The following is a 26268-nucleotide window of genomic DNA, read 5'->3' on the forward strand; positions in this document are numbered from 1 at the left end:
TTCATGTCCTGTGCACAGGCAGTTTCGTGTCCTGTGCACAGGCTGGTTCAGTGTCCTGTGCGCAGGCTGGTTCAGTGTCCTGTGAGCAGGTTGGTTCCGTGTTCTGTGCGCAGGCTGGTTCCGTGTCCTGTATGCAGGCTGGTTCTGTGTCCTTTGTGCAGGCTGGTTCCGTGTCCTGTGCACGAGTTGGTTCTGGTGCACAGGCTCCTACATGAAAAGTTCACTTTTTTCTTGATTCTTGTCTCATTGGTGGAGAAGGTCCTGATCTCCATTCAGTACATGTGGATCAGAAGTTATATTTCATCAAACTATTAAGAGGAATTGATCCATATTTCACATTTTATCCACAGCGTTTGAATCTCTTTCATATCATCTACGTCGGTGGATGCACAGATGCAGTGCTGAATTGGTTCTTGGGACACTATGCAGCAATGGCTGGCCTTCTGCTGGGTATAATTGCACCACAGGTAACGTTGGCTTTGCTATGGGCTTATTTCATGATCAAAGCATGGAATCATCAGGACTTTCCGAAATGTTGCTTGTGTAGACTTGGCATGGTACCCTGCAGATCTGCATGAAACCCAAGCCCCCAGCTTCCACGCAGACTCACCAGCCTTAATCCATGAGTGAATGAGCCATTAGTGTTTGCTTCTTTCTGTCATTCAGCACAAGAAGCTCATTAAAAATCAAAGCTAAAGAGAAGGTAGACAGTTAAAATACAAAATAAATCCTGATAGGCAAGACATCCACTTTTTGTGGAATCGTAGAATGGTTAAAGCACTGAAGGAGGCTATTCAGCCTTTAGTGCTGGCTCTCTAAAGGATTACTTTGCCTAGTGCCACTTCCCCAGCTTTCCTGCATAGCCCGGCAGATTTTTCTTTTTCAGATAGTGATCTAATTCCCTCTTGAGTGCCTCGATTAAACCTGCCTCCACTACACTCTCGGGCAGGGCATTCCAGATCCCAACCGCTGCGTGAAAAAGTTTTTTCTCAAGTCACCATGATTCTTTTGCCAATTACCTTAAATCTGCCCACCCTCATTCGTAATCCTTCCACCAATGAAAACAGTTTCCCTTTATCTACTCTTTCCAGACCCTTCATGATTTGAACACCTCTATCAAATTGCCTTTAATTTTCTCCAAGAAGAACAGCCCCAACATCTCCAATCTATCTATGTAACTGAAGTTCCTCATTCCTGAAACCATTCACATGAATCTTTCCTGCACCCTCTTTAATGCCTTCACATCCTCCTTAAAGTGTGGTGCCCAAAACAGGACACAATATTTATTTGAGGCTGAACCAGTGTTTTACACAGTTTTAACATGTTTTCGTACTCTAGGCTCCTATTTATAAAGCCGAGGATACATTTTTTATTATTTACAAGTCATGCGTGTCACCGGCTAGGACAGCATTTATTGCTGATCCCTAATTGCCCTTGAGAAGGTGGTGACGAGCTGCCTTCTTGAAGCACTGCTTCAAGGTACACCCACAATGCTGCTCGGAAGGGAATGCTTTATTAAGCGCTCTTGCAACTTTTTGTTATTGTTGTATTGTGAAAGCAGAGCCCAGAACTAAAGAAATTCCAATAAGATTCCTTAATAATGCCCTGAGGTGCTGTGTATTTCACAGCAGTGAACAGATTTTTGTAATCCTAATGACTTTTACACTAGTGCAATTTATGTAGTGACTTTATCCCAGGAGGGAGGCGGTGTGTGTTAGACGAATAGTGCAATGTGGACAGGTAGTACAGTACACGCATAGAATCCAAAGATGATTGCTGATGTGGAAGACCATTCACCTCACCTTAGATCCTCCATCCAGAGAGATCCAACGTAACCCCTCTCCCATTGTATATCCATTTGTTTCTTAAAGATTCCAAGGTTTTGGCCTTTATTTCTCTATGTAGAAACTTATTCAACTCATTGATTACAAATTGTAGATAAGAATTTTTGAATATTTAACCTTAAATTATCTTCTACTAGCTTGGATCTGTTCCCTAATTCTGCTTGCACAGTTTAATTTAAAACCAGCATCTGAGTAATATTCCTTAACAACTGACTAATGGCTCTGCATTAGTTGTTAATTTCATTAGACCCTATCTTTATTCTTTCTTACTTAAAAGTGTGGAAATGATTAAATATATCGCAGACCTTTTTATTTGTGAACTCTAATTAACTTGTATCTTTTCTCTGGATCCTGATAACTGTTAAATCATTAGAAATAGGAGCAAGAGTAGCCCATCCAGCCCTTTGAACCTGCTGTGCCATTCAATAAGATTATGGTTGATCTGACTGCGGCCTTAACTCCACTTTCTTACTTTCTTACCTGCTCCTCCTGCCACCCCCCCCAAACATAACCTTTAATGCCCATATAGATAAAAAATCTGTCTAATTCAGCGTTGAATATATTCAATAACCCATCCTCCACTGATCTCTGGGGAAGAGAATTCCAAAGACTAACTATCATTTGAGAGAAGAAATTCCTCCTCATCTCCATCTTAAATGGGAGACCCCTTATTTTTAAACTTATTTTCCCCATGAGGGGAAACATTTTCTCAATATTTAGCCAGTCAAGCCTCCTGTGAATCTTGTATATCTCAATAAGATCACCTGTTATTCTTCTAAACTCCATTGAGTATAGGCCATAGGCCCAACCTGCTCAACCTTTCTTCATAAGACAACCCCTTCATCCCCATTCAGAAGTGTCAGTGGGGGAGTATTTCAGGGATAATGACCATAACTCTGTAAGATTTAAGGTAGTCATGGGAAAGGACAAAGATGGACCAGAAATAAAGGTCCTGAATTGATAAGACCAAAGTGGACTGGGAGCAGCTACTTGTAGGAGAGCCTACATCAGACCAGTGGGAGCCATTCAGAAAGGAAACAGTGAGCATTCAGGGAAAACATATTCTCGTATAGTTGAAGGGTAGGACCGACAAGTTCAGGGAACCCTGAATGTCAAGGGGTATAGAGGATTGTATAAGGAAAAAAAGGAGGCTTATGGTAGATACAGAGGGCTGAAAACAGCGGAGCATAGAAAGTGTAGGGGGGTACTTAAAGAGAGCGAAGAGGGGGCATGAAAAAACACTGGCGGGCAATATAAAGGAAAGTCCAAAGGCATTTTATAAGTATATTAAGGGCAAGAGGATAACCAGGGAAAGACTAAGGCCCATTAGGGACCAAAGTGGCAATCTGTGTGTGGAGCCAGGGGACGTTGGTGAGGTTTTAAATGATTATTTTTCATCTGTGTTCACTATGGAGAAGGGCAATGTAGGTGTAGAAATCAGGGAGGGGGACTGTGATATACTTGAACAAATTAGCATTAAACAGGAGGATGTATTAGCGGTTTTAGCGGTCTTATAAATGGATAAATCCCCAGGCCCAGGTGAGATGTATTCCAGGCCTCTATATGAGGCAAGGGAGGAGATTGCAGGGGCTCTGACACTAACTTTCAAGTCCTCTCTGGCCACAGGAGAGGGGCCAGAGGACTGGAGGACAGCGAATGTGGTACCATTATTCAAGAAGGGTAATTCCAAGCCAGTGAGCCTAACATCAGTGATAGGGAAACTATTGGAAAAATTTCTGAGGGACAGGATTAATCTCCACTTGGAGAGGCAGGGATTAATCAGGGGTAGTCAGCATGGCTTTGTCAGGGAAAGATCTGTCTAACAAATTTGATTGAATTTTTCAAGGAGGTAGCCAGTTGTGTAAATGAGGGAAGTGCAGTTGATGTTGGGACCCTTGCTGTTTGTGTTATATATCAACAATTTGGACGTGAACGTGGATTGCACGATTGGGAAATTTGCAGGTGATGCAAAGATTGGCCAAGTAGTGGATACTGTAGAGGATAGCCATAATCTCCAAAACGATATAGACGTTTTGATGGAGTGGGCGGTAAAGTGGCAGATGGATTTTAACATAGAGAAGTGTGAGGTCATACATTTAGGGAGATCAAACAGTTACAGGGATTACACAATAAATGGGAATATACTAAGAGGGGTGGATGAAGTGAGAGATCTTGGCATAAAGTACATAGGCCCCTGAAGGCAGCAGTTCAAGTCGACAAGTTGTAAAGAAGGCATATGGAATGCTCTCGTTCATTGGCAGAGGTATAGAATATAAAAGTAAGGATATAATGTTGGAATTGTATAAAACACTGGTGAGGCCACAACTGGAATATTGTGTGCAGTTCTGGTCACCACATTACAGGAAGGACATAATAGCTCTGGAGAGAGTGCAGAGGAGGTTTACAAAAATGTTGCCAGGGTTAGAAAAGTGTAGCTACGAGGAAGGATTGGATATGTTGGGGTTATTTTCCTTAGAACAAAGAAGGCTGAGAGGCGACTTGACTGAGTTATACAAAATTATGAGGGGATTAGACAGAGTGAACAGGATAAAATTGTTTCCCTTGGTGAAGAATTCTAGAACCAGGGGACATAGATTCAAGATAAGTGGCAGAAGGTGTAGCGGGGACATGAGGAAGAACCTTTTTACGCAGAGGGTAGAGGGTGTCTGGAATTCGCTGCCCAAGTTGGTGGTAGAGGCAGAAACTCTAAACCCTGTAAGCTGTAAGCTTCAGGGCTATGGGCTGGGTGCAGGAAGGTAGGATTAGAAAGGGCACCTGGGTGTCCTCGGGCTGGCATGGACAAGATGGGCCGAGTAACCTCCTTCTGTGCTGTAACTTTTCTATGGTTCTATGTTGTCTACATGAACTTCAGAAAGGCTTTTGACAAAGTCCCACATGGGAGAATGGTCAAGAAAGTAAGAGCCCATGGGATCCAGGGCAATTTGAAAAACTGGATCCAAAATTGACTTAGTGTCAAGAGGCAGAGGGTAGAGGTCGAAGGTTGCTTCTGTGATTGGAAGCCTGTGAGAAGTGATGCACCACAGGATCGGTGCTGGGACTCTTGCTGTTTGTAGTGTACATTAATGACTTAGACATGAATATAAGAGATATGATTAGTATGTTCACAGATGACATGAAAATTGTTGGTGTCGTAAATAGTGAGGAGGAAAGCCTAAGATTACAGGACTATATAGATGGGCTGGTAAGATGGGCAGAGCAGTGGCAAATGGAATTTAATCCTGAGAAGTGCAAGGTGATGGATTTTGGGAGGATTAACATGGCAAGGGAATACAGAGAATTATATCCATATTTTATTTTGGTGTACATGTCCATAGATCCCTGAAGGCAGCAGCACAGGTAGATAAGGTGTTTAAGAAGGCACATGGGATACTTGCCTTTATTAGCCGAGGCATAGAATATAAGGGCAGGGAGGTTATGTTGGAGCTGTATAAAATGCTAGTTAGGCCACAGCTGGAGTACTGTGTGCAGTTCTGGTCACCACACTATAGGAAGGATGTGATTGTACTGGAGAGGGTGCAGGAGAGATTTACCAGGATGTTTCAGCTATGAAGAGAGACTGGATAGGCTAGGGTTATTTTCCTTAGAGCATAGAAGACTGAAGGGGGACCTGATAGAGGTATACAAAATTATGAGGGGCATAGATAGGGTAGATAGGAAGGAACTTTTCCCTTTAGCGGAGGTGTCAGTAACCAGGGGCCATAGATTTAAGGGGCAGGAGGTTTAGAGGGGATTTGAGGAAAATGTTTTTTACCCACAGGGTGGTTGGAATCTGGAACACACTGTCTGAGGGGGAGGTAGAGGCAGGAACCATCATAACATTTAAGAAGTATTTCAATGAGCACTTGAAATGGCATAGCATACAGGGCTATGGGCCAAGTGCTGGAAAATAGGATTAGAATAGACTGGTGCTTGATGGCCAGAATGGACACTATGGGCCGAAGGATCTGTTTCTATGCTGTATAATTCTATGACTCTACCCCAGGAATCACACCAGTGAACTTTCTCTAAACTGCTTCCAAACCAAGTATATCCCTCCTTAAGAAAGGAGACCAAAACTGTACACAGTACTTGATATGTGGTCTCATCAATGCCCTGTACAGTTGTAGCATGACTTCCTTACATGGCAATAAAGACCAACATTTCATTTGCCTTTCTAGTTACTTGCTGTATCTGCATGCTAACTTTTTGAATTCATGTATGAGGACATCCAGATCCCTCTGCACCACAGCATTCTGCAATCTCTCTCCATTGAAATAATTTTCTGCTTTTCTATTTTTTCTGCCAAATTTTTGCCCACTCACTTAACCCATCTATATCCCTATGCAGACTCTTTGTATCCTCCTCACAACTTGCTTTCCTATCTACCGTTATATCATCAGCAATACATTTTGGTCTGTCACTTCATCTGAGTCATTAATATGGATCATAAACAATTGAGGTCCCAGTACTCTATAAGGACTCTACTAGTTACAGTTTGCCAACCTGAAAATAACCTGTTTATCTTGACTCTCTGTTTCCTGTTAGTTTGCCTATCCTCTATCCATGCTAATACATCATCCACAATATCATCAGCTCTTACCTAGTGTCATAACCTTTTATGTGGGACCTTATTGAATACCTTTTGAAAATCCAAATACACTACGCCTCCAGGTTCCCCTTTATCTGCCCTAGGCTTGTTACATCCTCAAAGAACTCGCATAAATTTGTTAAACATGATTTTCTTTTCACAAAAGATATTTGATGCTAATATAATACGTAAATAATATGTAATATATTCCCATTATAATGTTTGATGCTGCCTGATTGTATTATGATTTTCTAAGTGTTTTACTACTACTTTTTCAATAATGATTCGAGCATTTTCCCAACGACAGATGTTAGGCCAATTGGCCTGTAGTTTCCTGCTTTCGGTCTCCTCCTCCTTTGAATAGAGGTGTTACATTTATAGTTTTCTAATCCACAGAGTCTTTTCCAGAATCTGAAACATATTGGAAGATTACCACCAATGCATCCACTATCTCTGCAGCCTCTTCCTTTAATACCCTAGGATGCAGGCCAGGTCCAGGGGACTTAACCACCTTTGGTCTCATTAGTTTTCTCGTTTTTTTTTGTCATTGTTTAATGCCTCCCTTTTTTTTCCCGCTTGATTTTCTTCTATCCTTGGGATGCTTTTTGTGTCTTTTACTATGAAGATAGTATAAAATACTTGTTCAAATTCTCTGCATCCCTTGTTTCCCATTTTAATTCACCAGTCTCGCCCTCTAAGGGACCAATGCTCACTTTAGCTACTCTTCTCCTTTTCATATACTTGTAGAAGCTTTTACTGCTTTTATATTTCTTGCTATTTTTCTCATACTTTAATTTCTCTGTCTTCATTAATTTTTTAATCACCCTTTGCTGGTGCCTAAAATCTCCCCAATCTTAATACCTATCACTAATTGTTGCAGCATTGTACACCATTTCTTTTGATTTCATACCGCCCTTAACTTCCTTAGTTAACCACAGTTGCTGCATCCTTCTCATTGAGTATTTCTTTATCAATGGAATATGTCTTTGTTGATAGTTATGGTGCCTTAAATGTCTGCCACTACTTATCGACTGTCATATCTTTTAGCCTATTTTCCTATTCCACTTTAGCCATCTCTGTCTTCATCCCCTTGTAATTTACTTTAGAACAAAGAACAAAGAAAAGTACAGCACAGGAACAGGCCCTTCAACCCTCCAAACCTGCGCCGATCATATTGCCTGTCAAACTAAGACATTTTGCACTTCCAGGGTCTGTATCCCTCTATTCCCATCCTATTCATGTATTTGTCAAGCTGCCTCTTAAACATCACTATCGTACCTGCTTCTACCACCTCCTCTGGCAGCGAATTCCAGACACTCACTACCCTCTGCATAAAAAACTTGCCCTGCTCATCTCCTCTCAGGTTTTCTCCTCACACTTTAAATCTATGCCCCCTAGTAATTGACTCTTCCACCCTGGGAAAAAGCTTCTGACTATCTACTCTGTCCGTGCCACTCAAAGTTTTGTAAACTTCTATCAAGTCGACCCTCAATCTCCGTCACTCTAGTGAGAACAATCTGGGTTTCTCCAACCTCTCCTCATAGCTAATAACCTCCAGACCAGGCAGCATCCTGGTAAACCTCTTCTGCACCCTCTCCAATGCCTCCATATCCTTCTGGTAATGTGGCGACCAGAATTGCACGCAATATTCCAAGTGTGGCCTAACCAAGGTTCTATACAGCTGCAGCATGACTTTCCAGCTTTTATACTCAATACCCCTGCCGATGAAGGCAAGTATGCTATATACCTTCCTGACTACCTTATCCACCTGCGTTGCCACTTTCAGTGACCTGTGGACCTGTACACCCAGATTCCTCTGCCCATCGATGCACTTAAGGGTTCTGCCATTTACTGTATAATTCCTTCCTGTATTAGACCTTCCAAAATGCATTACCTCGCATTGTCTGGATTAAACTCCATCTGCCATTTCTCCTCCCAAGTCTCCAACTGATCTATATCCCGTTGTATCCTTTGACAATCCTCTTCACTATCTGCAACTCCTCCAACCTTAGTGTCGTCTGCAAACTTACTAATTAGCCCAGTTACATTTTCTTCCAAATCATTTACTTATACTACAAACAGCAAAGGTCCCAGCACTAATCCCTGCGGAACACCACTAGTCACAGCTCTCCATTCAGAAAAGCACCCTTCCACTGCTACCCTCTGTCTTCTATGACCAAGCCAATTCTGTATCCATCTTGCCAGCTCACCACTGATCCCGTGCGACTTTACCTTCTGTACCAGTCTGCCATGAGGGACCTTATCAAAGGTCTTACTGAAATCCATGTAGATAACATCCACTACCCTTCCATCGTCGATCATCTTTGTCACTTCCTCAAAAAACTCAATCAAGTTAGTGAGACACGACCTCCCCTTCACAAAACCATGCTGCCCCTCACTAATACGCCCATTTGTAACCAAATGGTAGTAAATCCTGTCATGGAGAATCTTCTCCAATAATTTCCCTACCACTGACGTAAGGCTCACCAGCCTGTAATTTGCTGGATTTTCCTTGCTACCCTTCTTAAACAATGGAACAATATTGGCCATTTTCCAATCCTCTGGGACCTCACCCGTAGCCAGTGAGGATACAAGATTTCTGTCAAGGCCCCAGCAATCTCCTCCTTTGCCTCCCTCGGTACTCTGGGGTAAATCCCATCTGGCCCTGGAAACTTATCCACCTTAATATTCTTCAAGACGCCTAACACCTCTTTTTTGATCTCAACATGACCCAGGCTATCTTCACACTCTTCCCTAGACAAATCGAATGCTAAGTCCTTCTCTTTGGTGAATACTGATGAAAAGTACTCATTTAGTATCTCTCCCATTTCTTCTGGCTCCACACACAGATTCCCACCTCTGTCCCTGAGTGGGCCTACATGGCTTCCTTCTTGCTTTTTACATATTTATAAAAGGCCTTGGGATTTTCCTTAATCCTGGTTGCCAATAACTTTTCATGATCCCTTTTAGCCCTCCTGATTCCTTGCTTAAGTTTCTTCCTACTTTCTTTCTATTCTCCACGGGCTTCATTTGTTCCCAGCCTTCTAGCCCTTATGAAATTTCCCTTTCTTTTTGACCAATCTCACAATATCCTTCATTATCCAAAATTCCTGAAACTTGCCATACTTATCCTTCATCCTAGCAGGAACATGCCGGTCCTGAATTCTTATCAACTGACGTTTGAAAGCCCCCCACATGTCAGTTGTTGCTTTGCCCTCAAACATCCGCCTCCAGTCTAGATTCCTTAGTTCCTGCCTAATATTGATATAATTAGCCTTCCCCCAATTAAGCACCTTAACCCAAGGATTCCTATTATCCTTATCCACAGTACCTTGAAACTTACTGAATTATGGTCACTTTTCCCGAAATGCTCCCCTACTGAAACTTTGACCACCTGGCCGGGTTCATTCCCTAATACCAGGTCCAATGTTGCCCCTTCCCTCGTTGGACTGTCTACATATTGTCTCAGGAAGCCCTCCTGGATGCACCTTACAAATTCTGCACCATCCAATCCCCTAGCACTAAGTGATTCCCAGTCAATATAGGGAAAGTTAAAATCACCCACCACAACAACCCTATTGCTTTTACATCTTTCCAAAATCTGCCTACATAACTGTTCCTCAATCTCCCACTGGCAATTGGGAGGCCTATAGTAAATGCCCAACATTGTGACTGCACCCTTCCTATTCCGGAGCTCTACTCATATTGCCTCGCTGCATGAGCCCTCCAGGGTGTCCTCCTATCTTAAGGCTGTGATATTCTCCTTAACCAGCAGTGCAACTCTTCTTCATTCCTCTCTATCCTGCCTGAAACATCTAAATCCTGGAACGTTTATCTGTCAATCCTTCAACCAAGTCTCTGTAATAGCAATAACATCATCGTCCCAAGTACTAATCCAAGCTCTAAGCTCATCTGCCTTGCCTGTTATACTTCTTGCATTGAAACAAATGCATTTCAGACCCCCTGTCCCACTGTGTTCAGTAATTTCTCCCTGCCTGCTCTTCCTCTTAGTCCTACTGGCCATATTCACTAGCTCCCAGTCATTTATTTTGCCTGATGTTTGCTCTGGTTCCCACCCCCTGCCATACTAGTTTAAACGCTCCCGAGTGACACTAGCAAACCTTGCAGCCAGGATGTTGGTGCCCCTTCAGTTTGGATGCAACCCGTTCTTCTTGTACAGGTCCCACCTGCCCTGGAAGAGATCCCAATGATCCAGATATCGGAAACCCTCCCTCCTACACCAGCAGTGCAACTCTTCTTCATCCCTCTCTATCCTGCCTGAAACATCTAAATCCTGGAACGTTTATCTGTCAATCCTGTCCATCCTTCAACCAAGTCTCTGTAATGGCAATAACATCATCTTCCCAAGTACTAAGTGATTCCAAGTCAATATAGGGAAAGTTAAAATCACCCACCACAACAACCCTATTGCTTTTACATCTTTCCAAAATCTGCCTACATAACTGTTCCTCAATCTCCTGCTGGCAATTGGGAGGCCTATAGTAAACCTCCAACATTGTGACTGCACCCTTCCTATTCCAGAGCTGTACCCATATTGCCTCGCTGCATGAACCCTCCAGGGTGTCCTCCTGTCGTATAGCTGTGATATTCTCCTTAACCAGCAGTGCAACTCTTCTTCATCCCTCTCTATCCTGCCTGAAACATCTAAATCATGGAACATTTATCTGTCAATCCTGTCCATCCTTCAACCAAGTCTCTGTAATAGCAATAACATCATCGTCCCAAGTACGTGTTTAGCTGCACTATCTTCCTATCTCTAGCCTCACTGGCACGTAGCACAGGGAGTAATCCTGAGTTTACAACCCTAGAGGTCCTGTTTTTTAACTTTCTGCCTAGCTCCCTGAACTCCCACTGCAGGACCTCGTCACTCTTCCTGCCTATGTCGTTAGCACCAATGTGTACCACAACCTCTGGCTGTTCTCCCTCCCACTTCAGAATGTCTTAAACCCAGTCAGAGACATCCTGGAACCTGGCTCCAGGGAGACAACATACCATCCTGGTATCTCTTTCACGACCACAGAAGCACCTATCTGAGCCCCTGACTATAGAGTCCCTCATGACAATTGCTCTTCTGTGCTTTGACCCCCCCCTCCACCCCGGCTGAACAACAAAGCCAGCCGTAGTGCCACTGCTCTGGCTACTGCTGTTGTTTTCCCCTGATAGGCCATCCCCCCCCAACAGTATCCAAAACGGTATACCTGCTAGAGAGGGGGACAGCCACAGGGGATTTCTGCACTGACTGCCTGCCCCTTCTAGCGGTCACCCATCTATCTGTCTGTACCTTTATTTAAGTTTAAGACTCTAGTTTCAAACTCAGATTTTTCACCCTCAAACTGAATGTGAAACTCTACAATGCTATGATCACTCTTACTTAGAGGGTCCTTTACTATGAGCTAATTAAACCCTGTCCCATTGTACATTACCAGATCGAAAATAGCCTTTTCTCTGGTAAGTTCCAGAATGTATTGTTCTAAGAAACATCCCAAATATACTCTATAAACTTATCCTGTAGGCTACCTTTGCCAATTTGATTGGTCAAATCCATATGAAAATTAAAATTACCCATGATTATTGTAGTGCCTTTCTTACAAGCTCACATTATTTCTTGATTTATATTTTGTCTTAGACTGTAGCTACTGTTACAAACTACTACCACCAGTGATTTCTTTCCTTGGCTATTTCTTATCTCCACACAAACTGACCCTATATTCACATCCTAGTTGTGGTGTCTTTGCAACCAAGCCTCTGCACTGGCTATCATATCATACTCATTTATTTCTATTTATGCTATCAATTCATCCATCTCGTTATGGATGCTGTGTGCATTCAGATAAAGAGCCTTTAACTCTGTCTTTTTACCATTTTTTCCTCATTCTGACCTGATTTGCTGGTACACTCTTATGAGCGACATGAATAACTGAAGTATGACAGGAAGGGACAGAGAGTGCAAACTTAAGAGTGCACGAACAGATAAGGCCAGAGTTTGCAAAAATGGTTAAAAGACAGAATTAAAGGCACTGTGTCTGAATGCACATAGCAATTGTAACAAAATTGATGAATTGACAGCTCAATTAGAAATAAATATGTATGACCTGATAGCCATTACAGAGACATGGCTGCAAGGTGACAAAGGCTGTGATCTGAATATTTAAGGGTATCAGACATTTTGGAAGTACAGGAAGCTAGGAGAAAGTGGCAGTTGGCTTAAGTGGGGTCTCCCAATTAAGACGGAGATGAGGAGTAGTTGTTTCACTTGAGGGTTGTTAGTCTGTGGAACTCTCTTCCTCAGAGAGCAGTGGAGACAGGGTCATTGAATAGTTTTAAGGCTGAGTTAGATAGATTCTTGATTGACAAGAGAGTCAAAAGGTATAGTGGATAAATAGGAAAGTAGAGTTGAGGCCACAATCTCACAGCCATGATCTTATCGCGTAACAGGCAAGAGAGGCTGAAAAGCATATTCCTGCTCATAATTCGTATGTTCGTATTTAACAGTCCCAGCGTGGTTCAGGTGAAGACTGTCTCAACGGTAGAGCTCTTTTTTCCCAGTACTGGGCCAGTGCTCCATGAATTGAAATCCATTTCTCCCAAACCAATCTTTGAGCCATACATTCAACTCAGTGATCTTATTTACCTTCTGCCAATTTGTTTGTGGCTCAGGCAGTAACCCAGAGGTTATTGCCTTTGTGGTTCTGCTTTATAATTTAGCCTGAGCTGTTCATACTCTCTTAGCAGAACCCTTTCCTAGTCCAACCCAATGTTATTGGGACCCACGTGGACTGCATCAAGTGGATCTTCCCCCTCCTACTCTAAGTCCCTCTCCAGCCCCGAGGAGATTTCCTTAATCCTGGCACCAGGCAGGCAACACAGTTTTCAGTACTCTCACTCTCAGCTGCAAAGAACAGTATCTATCTCCCTGACTATGCAGTCCCCTACTACAGTTGCTCCCCTCACTTGCCCTGTGGGCAATTTTTACATCCTCCCTGTAGTCCCTGCTCTCATCCACATAAGCTGCATGAGCCTCGAACCTGTTGGACAATTGCAAAAAATGAGGTCCTTCCACTCCATAGAAAATAGAACCATAGAACACTACAACACAGAAAAACAAGCCATTCAGCCCTTCTAGTCTGTGCCGAAATATTATTCCGCTAGTCCCATTGACCTGCACCCAGTCCATAAACCTCTCCCATCCATGTATCTATTCAACTTATTCTTAAAACTTAAGATTGAGCCCGCATTTACCACGTCAGATGGCAGCTCGTTCCACACTCCCACCACTTTCTGAGTGAAGAAGTTCCCCCTAATGTTCCCCCTCAACCTTTCCCCTTTCACCCTAAAGCCATGTCTTCTCGTGTTTATCTCTCCTAATCTAAGTGGAAAGAGCCTACTTGCATTTACTCTGTCTATACCCCTCATAATTTTGTAAACTTCTATCAAGTCTCCCCTCATTCTTCTACGTTCCAAGGAATAAAGTCCTAACCTGTTTAATCTTTCCTTGTAACTCAACTCCTGAAGACCCGGCAACATCCTAGTAAATCTTCTCTGCACTCTTTCAATCTTACTGATGTCCTTCCTGTAGTTAGGCGACCAGAACTGCACACCATACTCCAAAGTTGGTCTCACCAATGTCTTATACAACCTCACCATAACATCCCAACTCCCATACTCAATACTTAGATTTATGAAGGCCAGTATGCCAAAAGCTTTCTTTACAACCCTGTCTACCTGTGACGCCACTTTCAGGGAATTATGTATCTGAACTCCCAGATCCCTTTGTTCCTCCACACTCCTCAGTGCCTTACCATTTACTGTGTATGTCCTACCTTGGTTTGTCCTTCAAAAATGCAACACCTCACACTTTTCTGCATTAAATTCCACTGCCATTTTCTGGCCCATTTTTCCAGTTGGTCCAGATCCCTCTGCAAGCTTTGAAAGCCTTCCTCTGCAACGCCTCCAATCTTAGTGTCATCAGCAAACTTGCTGATCCAATTTACCACATTATCATCCAGATAATTGACAACAAACAACAATGGTCCCAGCACAGATCCCTGAGGCACACCACTAGTCACAGGCCTCCAGTCTGAGAAGCAATCATCCACTACCACTCTCTGTCTTCTCCCACACAGTCAATTTCGAATTCAGTTTACAACCTCTCCATGGATACCAAGTGTCTGAACCTTCTGAACTAACCTCCCATGTGGGACCTTGTCAAAGGCCTTACTAAAGTCCATGCAGACAACATCCACAGCCTTTCCTTCATCTACTTTCTTGGTAACCTTCTCGAAAAACTCTACAGATTTGCTCCTCCAATTCTCTTTGCGTATTGGGCGGTCTATAATACAACCCTATACGTGTGGTCACACCTTTCCCGTTCCTCAGCTCCACCCATATGGCTTCTGTAGATGAGCCCTCCGGGCTGTCCTGTCTATGCACAGCTGTGATATTTTCCCTGACTAGTAATGCCACTCCTCCCCCTTTCATCCCTCCCCCTCTATCACATCTGAAAGAACAGAACCCCGGAACATTGAGCTGCCAGTCCTGCCCCTCCTGCAACCAAGCAACTAATAGCAATAATGCCGTAATCCCACGTGCCAATCCACGCACTAAGCTCATCTGCCTTTCCGACAATACTCCTTGCATTGAAATAGATGCACCTGAGTACATTTCTATCACATACAAACCTTTGATTTCTGTCTATACATGCATTCCTCGCTTGACCTTTATCCTCTTCCACCTCACTATCTGCTCTAACACTCTGGTTCCCCTCCCCCTGCAAATATAGTTTAAACCCCCCGGAGCAACACTAGCAAACCTACCCGCAAGGATGTTAGTCCCCCTCCAGTTCAGGTGCAAACTGTCCCATCAGAACAGGTCCCACCTTCTCTGGAATAGAGCCCAATTGTCCAGAAACATGAAGCCCTCTCTCCTGCACCATCTCCTTAGCCACGTATTTAGCTGCATTATCTTCCTATTTCTAGCCTCACTAGCACGTGGCACGGGTAGCACTCCTGAGATTGCAACCCTAGAGGTCCTGTCCTTCAACTTTGCACCTAACTCCCTAAACTCTCTTTGCAGGACCTCCTCCTCCTTTCTATCTACGTTATTGGTCCCTACATGGACACGACATCTGGCTGCTCACCCTCCCTCCTGAGAATACTGAGAACTCGATCCAAGATATCGTGGATCCTGGCACCAGGGAGGCAACAGACCATCCAGGATTCTCAATTTCTCCCACAGAACCTCTTATCTGTCCCCCTAACTATCAAATCCCCTATCGCTACTGCTGTCCTCTTTCCCCTCCTTCATTTCTGAGCTGAGGGTCCAGTCTCGGTGCCAGAGACGCAACCACTACAACTTGTCCATGGTAGGTCGTCCCCACCAAAACGGTATACCTATTGTTGATGGGAATGGCTCTTTCTGTCTATTCCCCTTCCCTCTCCTGATAGTCACCCAGCTACCTGCCTCCTGACTTTTAAGGGGTGACTGTCTCCCTGAAACTCCTGTCTATTACTGCCTCTGCCTCCCGTATGATCCGAAGTTCATCTTCCAGTTCCCTAACTTGGTTTGTCAGGAGCTGTAGCTGGCTGCATCTTTTGTAGGTGTATTCGTCAGGGACAATTGTGCTGTCCCAGACTTCCCACATGCTGCATTCGGAGCACTCGACTGCCCTAACTGCTGCCTCCATTACCTACTCCTAATTTAATTAAAGGAACTTACCCGGCCTTACCTCACTGGGAGCAAGCTCGTCCTCAGCCTCTGCTCGCCGAAGCCTCTTGAGCCAAAGCCTCAAAGCTCCACTCCTTCACTGGGCCGCTTACACACTGGCCACTCACACGCTGGTCGCTCCTCTTCAGCTTCCCCTCCTTTTTCAATCTCCCAATCACCTCTCCTCTGGCGCTGTTTTCAAATCTCCCAATCACCTCTCCTCTCGCGCTCTTTTCAATCTCCCGACTGACTCTCCTCTCGCGCTGTTTTCAATCTCCCAATCACCTCTCCTCTTGCGTTGTTTTAAATTTCCCAATCACCTCTCCTTTCGCGCTGTATTCATTCTCCCGACTGACTCTCCTCTCGCGCTGTTTTCAATCTCCCAATCACCGCTCCTCTCGCGTTGTTTTAAATTTCCCAATCACCTCTCCTCTCGCGCTGTTTTCATTCTCCCGACTGACTCTTCTCTCACGCTGTTTTCAATCTACCAGTCACCTCTCCTCTTGCGCTCTTTTCAATCTCCCAACTGACTCTCCTCTCGCGCTGTTTTCAAATCTCCCAATCAACTCTCCTGTCGCACTGTTTTCAATCTACCGACTGACTCTCCCTACCTCCTCACTCCTACCTTCTCAATCCCCATACCTGCCTTACTTGCAGTCACATCCTCCCTGATTCACCACAGCGTCTGATGCTCAGAGAAAAGCTCATCAACTTGGAGCCAAAGTTCCTCACATTGCAGACACTCCTGTAGATGTGGTTGCTGTGGATCACACTGGTGGCCTCCAGTGCCCACAAGCTACAGCTGCAATACATTGCCTGCTCTGCCATCTTTACTGTGTTTTATTTAACTAATACGGTTTCAAATTTTGAAATGTGATTATTTGTAGTTATATTAGGGAATTTAATTAGTTTAGCAATAAATTTAATACTTTGCTTATATCTCAGTTTAAACCATTGCCACAATTTAGAGAGAAATACTATTAAAACTCTCCAACTGCTCATTTAATTAATGCCTCTGCACTTAAGATCTCAGTTTTCGCTGTTTCTGACTCCCTCTCTCGGACCACTCCTTATGTGTAAAAGACCAGAACAACACCTCCTCCCTCACTGCACCAAATTCCCTTACTTACCAAATTCCCAGAGTTAAACACTTGATCTGGTTGCACTCAGCCAAGCTGAACTTACTTAGTTAACATGAGGATACTGTATTGCCAATCACTTCCTAACAATGGTATTTTTGATTTTAAGTAGAGACAGGAGGAGAAAGATGTGTTGATTAGTAACACTTGTTGATGAGAATTGGCTCTGCATATGAAGTGTTAGTACTAAGGTTCTCCTTTGATTTGAATTGACTGCATTATTCCTGCTTCACAAGTCAGATTGTATAACTGCAGCAATATGTAGGACAGGCTTTCTCTTGAATTATGTTTTTAGAACTTGTTTAACAATATTATCCCAGGAGAAACCTACTTAGTAATAAAAGCATTGCAAGTCAATATTAAAACCCTTTTATTGTGCTTTTTTGAAAACTCTTGAGACAAAAGAAGCAGTAAAATCTGAGCCTCTGACAGGAATCTTCTTTAATTTTCTTATATTATTGCAGAGTGATAGACAAATGCAATTTTCCTATACTCCACTGACACAAAACTGTGCTCTGCTCCTGGTATGATGTCTCAACTGCGACACTAGCAGAGCACAGACCCAGGCTGTATGCCTCCTGTAGAGCCTTCATTCCTGACTTTAAATGTCTGCTGTAAAATTAAAAGAGAATTGTTGTTCTCAGCTGTGCTGTAAAGAGATGCGAGGAAGGGCAAAGGCCCAGTTGGGATCTTTGTCTCATATCCTTGCCCTTTCTCCATTGTGCCTGTGCCCCATCTCTAAAGGAGCTAGTGGTACAGAAGAATAGTAGCTATATTACTAGAAAAGTAATTCAGGGGCCTAGATTAATGATTCAGAGACATTAGTTTAAATCCCACCTCACACCTGGGGTATTCAAATTCAGTCAATTAAATAAATCTAAAATAAAAAGCTGGTATCAGCATTGGTGACCATGAACCAACTGGATTGTTAGAAAGATCCATTTGGTTCAATAATGTCTTTTGAGGAGCGCTTACCCAGACTCCAGACCCCAGTAATGTGGTTGACTCTCAACTGCACGGTTCTTATGGAGACAAAGTCTGATCTAGGCACTGAGGACACCCTTTATTGTGTTGTGTAGCACTACCATCCTGTTAAATGGGATAATTTTAGAGCACAACTTGAAGCTCAAAACTTGGTACCCATGAAGAGCCCAGCCCCTTCAGGTCTACACCCACTCACTCCCCCCACCCCCATGACCTCAGTATTCATACGTTCCCACTCACTGCCCCCCCACCACCACCACCACCCTCAGGTACTTCTACACTCCCACTCGCTCCCTTTCCCCTCACTCAGGTACTCTGACATTCCCATAAACACCCTTATCTCCACCATCAGGTACTTCCACACTCCCACTCACTCCTGCCTCCAACACCCCTCTAGGTACACCTGCCATCTTCTAGATTAATGTCATTTCCCAGCTCTCTTCTCGGCTAATTTAAATTCTGTGATTTTTCAGTTATTATCCAGTGCCTTTTTTGTACTCGAATTAACATCAAACATCACTTGTGATGTAACATTTTTCATTATAACAGGTTCACTCCGATCTGTGCTTTATATTTTGAGTGCTTAACTTCAGACCAGCCTTTGATGTACCCATTGGAACAATCAGCCCATGTTGACTCTATCCTTTGTTCTTATCATTGTGAATATGTTTTTTAATTGCCATGTTGACCTCCTCAGTTTGACAAGTTTTCTTTATTCTCTGATTTTAATAGTCATTGTGGGTTATTTGGTCTCCTGTCTAGTTGCTCTAATGTTTTCACTAACTGTATCTGCATTCTGTTAACTGCTATTGAAAGCTGGAGAGGGCAGTTAGTTAGACAGATATGTTTCTAATTCATACAGATTTCCTCACTCGATTCATGAAATTCACACTAAATTCATTCCACACAAGAAATGGTGCAGGTGTAGAAATGTGATACTAACAAACCAGATTCCAGGATTTTCTTGCAGCCAGTGCTTTGGCTGGAATGAATTCAAAATTCATCTTTTTAATCAAATGACAGAATCATTCCTAACAGTGAGAGAGTGTGAGAGCAACAGCATTGTCATTTACAGTGAGAGAGTGTGAGAGCAACAGCATTGTTATTTACAGTGTGTAAGAGAAACAGCATGGTCATTTACAGTGAGGGAGTGTGAGAGAAACAGTGTGGCCATTTACAGCGAGTGTGAGAGAAACAGCAGGTCATTTATAGCGAGAGAGTGAAAAAGAAACAGTGTAGTCATTTACAGTGAGAGAGTGTGAGAGAAACAGCGTGGTCATTTACAGTGAGAGAGTGTGAGAGAAACAGTGTGGTCATTTACAGCAAGAAAGTGTAAGAGAAACAGCAGGGTCATTTACAGTGAGAGAGTGTGAGAGAAACAGTGGAGTCATTTACAATGAGAGAGAAACAGTGTGGTCATTTACAGCGAGAAAGTAAGAGAGAAACAGCGGGGTTATTTACAGCGAGAGAGTGTGAGAGAAACATTGGGGTCATTTACAGTGAGAGAGCAACAATGTGGTCATTTACAGTGAGAAAATATGAGAGAAACAGCAGGGTCATTTACAGCGAGAGAGTGTGAGAGAAACAGTGGGGTCATTTACAGGGAGAGAGTTTGAGAGAAACAGTGGGGCCATTTACAGGGTGAGAGTGTGAGAGAAACAGTGGAGTCATTTACAATGAGAGAGAAACAGTGTGGTCATTTACAGCGAGAAAGTAAGAGAGAAACAGCGGGGTTATTTACAGCGAGAGAGTGTGAGAGAAACATTGGGGTCATTTACAGTGAGAGAGCAACAATGTGGTCATTTACAGTGAGAAAATATGAGAGAAACAGCAGGGTCATTTACAGCGAGAGAGTGTGAGAGAAACAGTGGGGTCATTTACAGGGAGAGAGTTTGAGAGAAACAGTGGGGCCATTTACAGGGTGAGAGTGTGAGAGAAACAGTGTGGTCATTTACAGAGAGAGTGTGAGAGAAACAGTGTGGTCATTTACAGGGAGAGAGTGTGAGAGAAGCAGCTTTGTAATTTACAGCGAGAGACTATAAGAAAAACAGCGGGGTCATTTACATGGTGAGACTGAGAGAAACAGTGTGGTCATTTACAGGGAGAGAGTGTGAGAGAAACAGCAGGGTTATTTACAGTGAGTGAGAAGCAGTGTGGTCATTTACAGGGAGAGAGTGTGAGAGAAACAACGGGGCCATTTACAGGGTGAGACTGTGAGAGAAACATCGTGGTCGTTTATAGTAAGAGTGTGAGAGAAACAGCGTGATTGTTTACAGTGAGAGAGTATGAGAGGAGCGGGGCCATTAACAGTGAGAGAAGAGTGTGAGACCATTAAAAAGCATGAGAGGGGAAAGAGTGTGGAAAGCAGCTGATTGATGAGTAGGACTGGTGAGTATTTCTAGCCTTTAAAGTAAAGTAAGGTCCTTAGTTTGTGTTTAGATCTCTAGTCTTTTTTTCTCTTTTTCTTAACGATAGCTCTTTAAGTATAAGATTGAGACTGGTGTGTATTTTAAAAATTACAATAAAGTGTAAAGAATGGAGATACTAGAGTAATTAATTAAATTGAATAAAATAAGATAACGATGGCAGGACGAGTGATGTGTTGCTGCTGCAGCATGTGGGAACTGCTGGACACCAAGGTGATCCAGAGCAAACATATCTGTAGCAAGTTTGCAGCTCGAAGAACTCGAAGTTAAGCAGCTGGAGTTCGAGCTGCAGACATTGTGCCACATCAGGGTGGGGAAAGTTACCTGGACACTTTGCTCCAGTAGGAGGTGACACCCCTCAGATTAGGTAATTCAAATTTGGTCTGTTTTCAGGGATAGGAGGGTGTGACTGCAGGGGAAGCAGGTTTGGGATCGGGGGGTAGCGTTCAAGGCGCCTCAGCCCCTGCAACTTGTAAGTCCAATACTTACAAGGTTCTTGCAAGATGTGTGGATGAGAGCGAGGACTGCAGGGAGGATGAGCTAACTGACCATGGCACGGTAGATTGATTCAAGTGGGGGGAGGAAATAGGAGCGTAATAGTGGTAGGGAAGAGTATAATTAGGGGGATAGATACTGTTCTCTGCAGCCATGAGCATGAGTCCCGAAGGCTGTGTTCCCTGCCCAGTGCCAGTAACTCCTTAGGGCTGGAGAGGAACTTGGAGTGGGAGGGGAGGGATCCAGTTGTCATCGTCCATGTTAGTACCAATGACATTGATAAGACTAGAAAGGAAGTTCTGCTGTGAGAATTTGAACAGTTAGGAGCTAAATTAAAAAGCAGAACCTCCAAGATAATAATCTCGGGATTGCTACCTGAGCCATGGGCAAACTGGCATAGGGTAAATAAAGTCAAAGAGTTAAATGCGTGGTTCAGAAAATGGTGTGGGAGGAATGGGTTTCAGTTCATGGGACACTAGCACCAGTGCTGGGGTAGAAGGGAGCTGTTCCGGTAGGACAGGCTTCACTTGAACCATGCTGGGACCAGTGTCCTGGTGAACCAAATAACTAGGGCTGTAGAGAGGGCTTTAAACTAAATACAGGTGGGGGAGGGTTCGGGAAAGGGGACACATAGACTAACAAAGTAAAAGGACATGGCAGCCTTGCAGGGCAGCTTTTTAGATAATGATACCCACAGTGTAACAAACAAAAAAACAGCAGCAAATGGGGTCAAAAGGGGAAAAAATGGTAAAAAGGCAAAAAATAATTGCTTTTTACTTAAATGCACTTAGTATTTAGAACAAATTAAATGAATTATCGGCACAAATAGAGATAAATGTGTATGATCTTCCAGCCATTACAGAGACGTGGTTACAAGGAGATCACAGCTGGGAACTAAATATTCAGGGGTATGTGACTTTTCAAAAGGACAGCCAGAAGGAAAGGGTGGTGGGGTAGCTTTGTTAGCATGGGATGGAATAAATACGATAGCAAGAAAGGATCTTGGATCGGAAGATGTAGAATCCGTATGGGTGGAGGTAAGAAATAACAAGGGGAAGAAGACACTGGTAGTAATAGTCCATAGACCCCCCCCTGACGATAGCCAAAATGTAGGACAGAGAATAAACCAGGAGATAATGGGAGCATGTAAAAAAGGCAATACATTAATCATGGGTATATTTAATCTTCATGTAGATTGGGAAAATCAAATTGGCAGAGGTAGACACAAGCAAAAATTCATAGAGTGTTTTCGGGACAGTTTCTTAGAAAAATATGTTGCGAATCCAACCAGGGATCAGGCTGTTTTGGACCTGGTAATGTGTAATGAGGCAGATTTAATAAATGATCTCAGAGTAAAGGATCCCCTAGAAAACAGTGACCATAATATGGTAGAATTTAGCATTCAGTTTGAGAGTGAGAAACTTGGGTTGGAAACAACTGTGCTAAACTTAAATAAGGACAATTACAATGGGATGAGGACAGAATTGGCTGGAGTGGACTGCAAAAGCAATTTAGCAGAAAAAGCAATTGATGAACAATAGCAAACGTTTAAAAAAGTAGTTCATGACTCTCAACAAGATATATCCCAGTGAGGAAGAAGGATTCAAGGAAGGGGATAAACCAACCATGCGTACCCAAGGAAGTTAAGGACAGTATCAAATTGATAATGTACCACACATAGAGCTACTTAATAAGGTAAGAGCCCATGTTGTTGGGTATATTAGCATGGATAGAGGATTGGCTAACTAATAGAAGACAGAGATTTGGGATAAGGGAGGCATTTTCTGAATGGCAACCTATAACTAGTGGAGTGTCACAGGGATCAGTGCTGGGTCTCAATTATTTGCAAAATATATTAATGACTTAGATGAGGGAAGTGAATGTACTATCACCAAGTTTGCGGATGACACAAAAATAGGTGGGAAGGCAAGTGGTGAGGATGACACAAGGAGTCTAAAAGAGAGATATAGACAGGCTAATTGAGTGGGCAAAAACTTGGCAGATGGAACACAATGTGAGGGAAATGTGGGAAAATGTGAGGTTATGTACTTTGGCAGGAAGAATAGAGGAGTTGAATATTATTTAAATGGAGAAAGACTGCAGAAGGTTGCAGCACAAAGGGATTTAGGGAAGGCAAATGGAATGTTGGCTTTTATTTCAAAGGGAATGGTGTATAAAAATAGGGAAGTTTTGCAAAAACTATAAAAGGCACTAGTTAGGCTGCATTAGAGGCAATCCAGAGAAGGTTCACTTGGTTGATCCCGGGTATGGAGGGATTTTATTATGAGAAGAGGTTGAGTAGGTTGGGCCTCATTGGAATTTAGAAGAATGAGAGGTGACCTTATTGAAATATAAGATTCTTAGGGGGCTTGACAGAGTGGATGCTGATGGGTTGTTTCTCCTTGTAGGACAGTCTAGGACCAGAGGGCATAATCTCAGAGTAAGGGGGCACCCATTTAAAACAGAGATGAGAAGGAATTTCTTCTCTCAGAAGATAGCCAACTTTGGAATTCATTACTGCAGAGGGCTGTAGAGACTGAGATAGACAGATTTTTAATTGATAAGAGAATCAAGGGTTATGGGGAAAAGGCAGGAAAGAGGAGTTGAGGATTATCAAATCAGCCATGATCTCACTGAATGGCGGAGCAGACTCAATGGGCCGAATGGCCTACTTCTGCTCCTACATCTTATGGCCTTATGGTTTTAATGAATAAATTTTGAAATGATTAACTAAAAAAGCATGTGGTAAGCCAGAAACAACCTCCTTTTTTGGTACTTAACTTAGTTTCCCTCAGTTCCCATTGCTGAAGTGGACACTAGAAGAATCTGATGAGAGGCAAGTGGGGAAATTTTCAAGTCAGCCACAAACCGGACAGTGATATTAGCATTGTGTCGGCAGCCCACATCCAAGGTGATAGAAAGCTTTGTTACATTTGAACAACAATCTGCAGGCATCACACGGGCTTCTATTACCACTTACCAGTTTGGGGCAGTGGAAAATGGTCCAGCTTTTGCACTGTGCCAACCAGTATTAGATGGCTTGAGGGTGAGAACAGGCTAGCAGTCTCTCTTGGAGGTGGGAAAGAGAATGGGATGGCAGTGGGCCTGTTGGAGGGGAGGGAGAATGAGCTCGCAGTGGGCCTGTTAGAGGGGAGGGAGAATGGGCTGGCAGTGGGCCTGTTGGAGAGAAGAGGAATGGGCTGGCAATGGGCCTGTTGGAGGGGAGGGAGAATGGGCTCGCAGTGGGCCTGTTGGAGGAGAGGGAGAATGGGCTCGCAGTGGGCCTGTTGGAGGGGAGGGAGAATGGGCTGGCAGTGGGCCTGTTGGAGGGAAGAGGAATGGGCTGGCAGTGGGCCTGTTAGAGGGGAGGGAGGAGCATGACAAATTCTCCTCAACTGCAGGGAGGGTCCCTTTAAAACCGTTGTTTAGATTGTTTAACTCCTGAATAATGTGGGACTAGTATCTACTTTCCGTGCTCCACCTACATCTCCATATAAATAACAATACCTGTCCTGCTACTGACGTAGAACCCCAATTTGGATAATCAAACAATCCCTCACCTGTATGGATGGGAGTATTGGGTGCCTGTATAAAGACCCTGAAAGTTGAATCAACTGGCAGACAAGGTCCCCTCTGGGTTTCTCTTTGTCGGTTGCCCATTTTTTAGATGAGAAGCAGGTGGCTGGCAGTTAGAAATGCATCCCAGGTTTTAAATGTATCCTCCTATTTAAGACATAATTCAATATTAACAGTTGGAGTTAATTGCTACTTTGAAGTTATGGCTTAGTTGCAATTATTTTTAAGATTTAGGATTTGGGAAAAGTCAATTTTCACGTTATCAGGGATGGATGCGGGTGGATGAGTCTAAATTTATCTCCACTTTTCCGTCCATTGCTGGCATTACCAGTTCTATTGGTCAGGCTTGAGAGTGAAACCACTGAACCCCTAAGCTCATCACTTTGTGCTTTATATCCCCTCATCCATTCCAATCTCTCTCTCCCATGAAGCCTATCTACTGCTGCCTTAAACTTTTCCCCACTCCACTACTGATTACTTGACTTTTCTGGGCCCATGTCATTTGACATTGTTAGTCAATTCCTTTCCTCTGGTACCATCCCCTTCCCTTCAAAATCCCTTTTAAAAGTTTTCACATTTTTCTATAAATCACCTTGAGTCAATGTTTACAGTAAAGGTGCTTTATAAATGCAATTGTTGTTCTCTAGCCAAGTGTATACAATTGCCATTTTATGTTTCCTCACACTGTTCTAATTCTGAAGCTTTTAAAACAGGAGCTGCAATGATGAGCTCATATGGCGTTATGCAGCCTTGATATTTTATCACATCAGAATTTGGAAACAAATGTACTTATTTATTGAGTTACCACTGGAGTTAATCATTTATAAAAAAGTTCACAGACTGTGTTTTGTTAGTGACAGACTTGTGTCAGTGATTTTTACGAACAGGATCAGTTCAGCTATTCTTTTTACAAAGATTCTGCAATGGATTCAGTATTTGTGCTCTAAATGTCCTGTGGGCTTATTAATGGTGTACAAAAGTGAGGTGGTAAGAGGCAAAAAAACAACACAAGTATAAATTCAGAAACTTTCATCGGCAGCATAGACAGAATGTCAAACAGTTTACAATTTCCATTGCGTTAGGAATTTGTTCTAATGGGGATTAATATTTATTAACCTGCTATTTTTAAATAGGAGCTAGCAAGCACACAGTCTCATATGCTGAGCTTCCACCATTGCTTCTATTAGCATGTAGTTTGGTTCTCTGACTTATTCATTTCTTCTGGAGTAACTTGAGGAGATAGTAGACTGTTGTCTGAGGCACAGTGTTCCCACTGCCAGCAATGTATTATTAATTTAAAGGTAATGCCTTCCTCTGAGAGCACGCGGAACCCAAATTCTATTTGGTCTCAGGTGCTGCCATCAAAGGCAGCACATTGTCATAGGCAACAGGAAGTGATACTCAGGAGCACTGTGACCAAGAAAACAATCTTGAGTCTTTGACTTCCTCCGTGCCATAGGATTTCTAATTGCAATTGAAAGTGGGCAACACAG

General features: G+C 43.2%; 1 protein-coding gene across 3 annotated transcripts in view; it reads left to right on the forward strand.

The window, feature by feature from the left end:
- The window catches only part of tspan15 (tetraspanin 15), a 218495-nt gene that overhangs the window by 176560 nt on the left and 15667 nt on the right, over nt 1-26268 (forward strand). For all 3 annotated transcript variants that reach the window (XM_041209469.1, XM_041209470.1, XM_041209471.1), the window contains one exon: nt 351-467. In XM_041209469.1, coding sequence (XP_041065403.1) covers nt 351-467 — 117 coding nt within the window. The remainder of the gene's footprint in view (nt 1-350; nt 468-26268) is intronic.

The sequence above is a fragment of the Carcharodon carcharias genome, chromosome 17 (assembly GCF_017639515.1).
Source record: "Carcharodon carcharias isolate sCarCar2 chromosome 17, sCarCar2.pri, whole genome shotgun sequence".
In the NCBI taxonomy this organism is placed as follows: Eukaryota; Metazoa; Chordata; class Chondrichthyes; order Lamniformes; family Lamnidae; genus Carcharodon; species Carcharodon carcharias.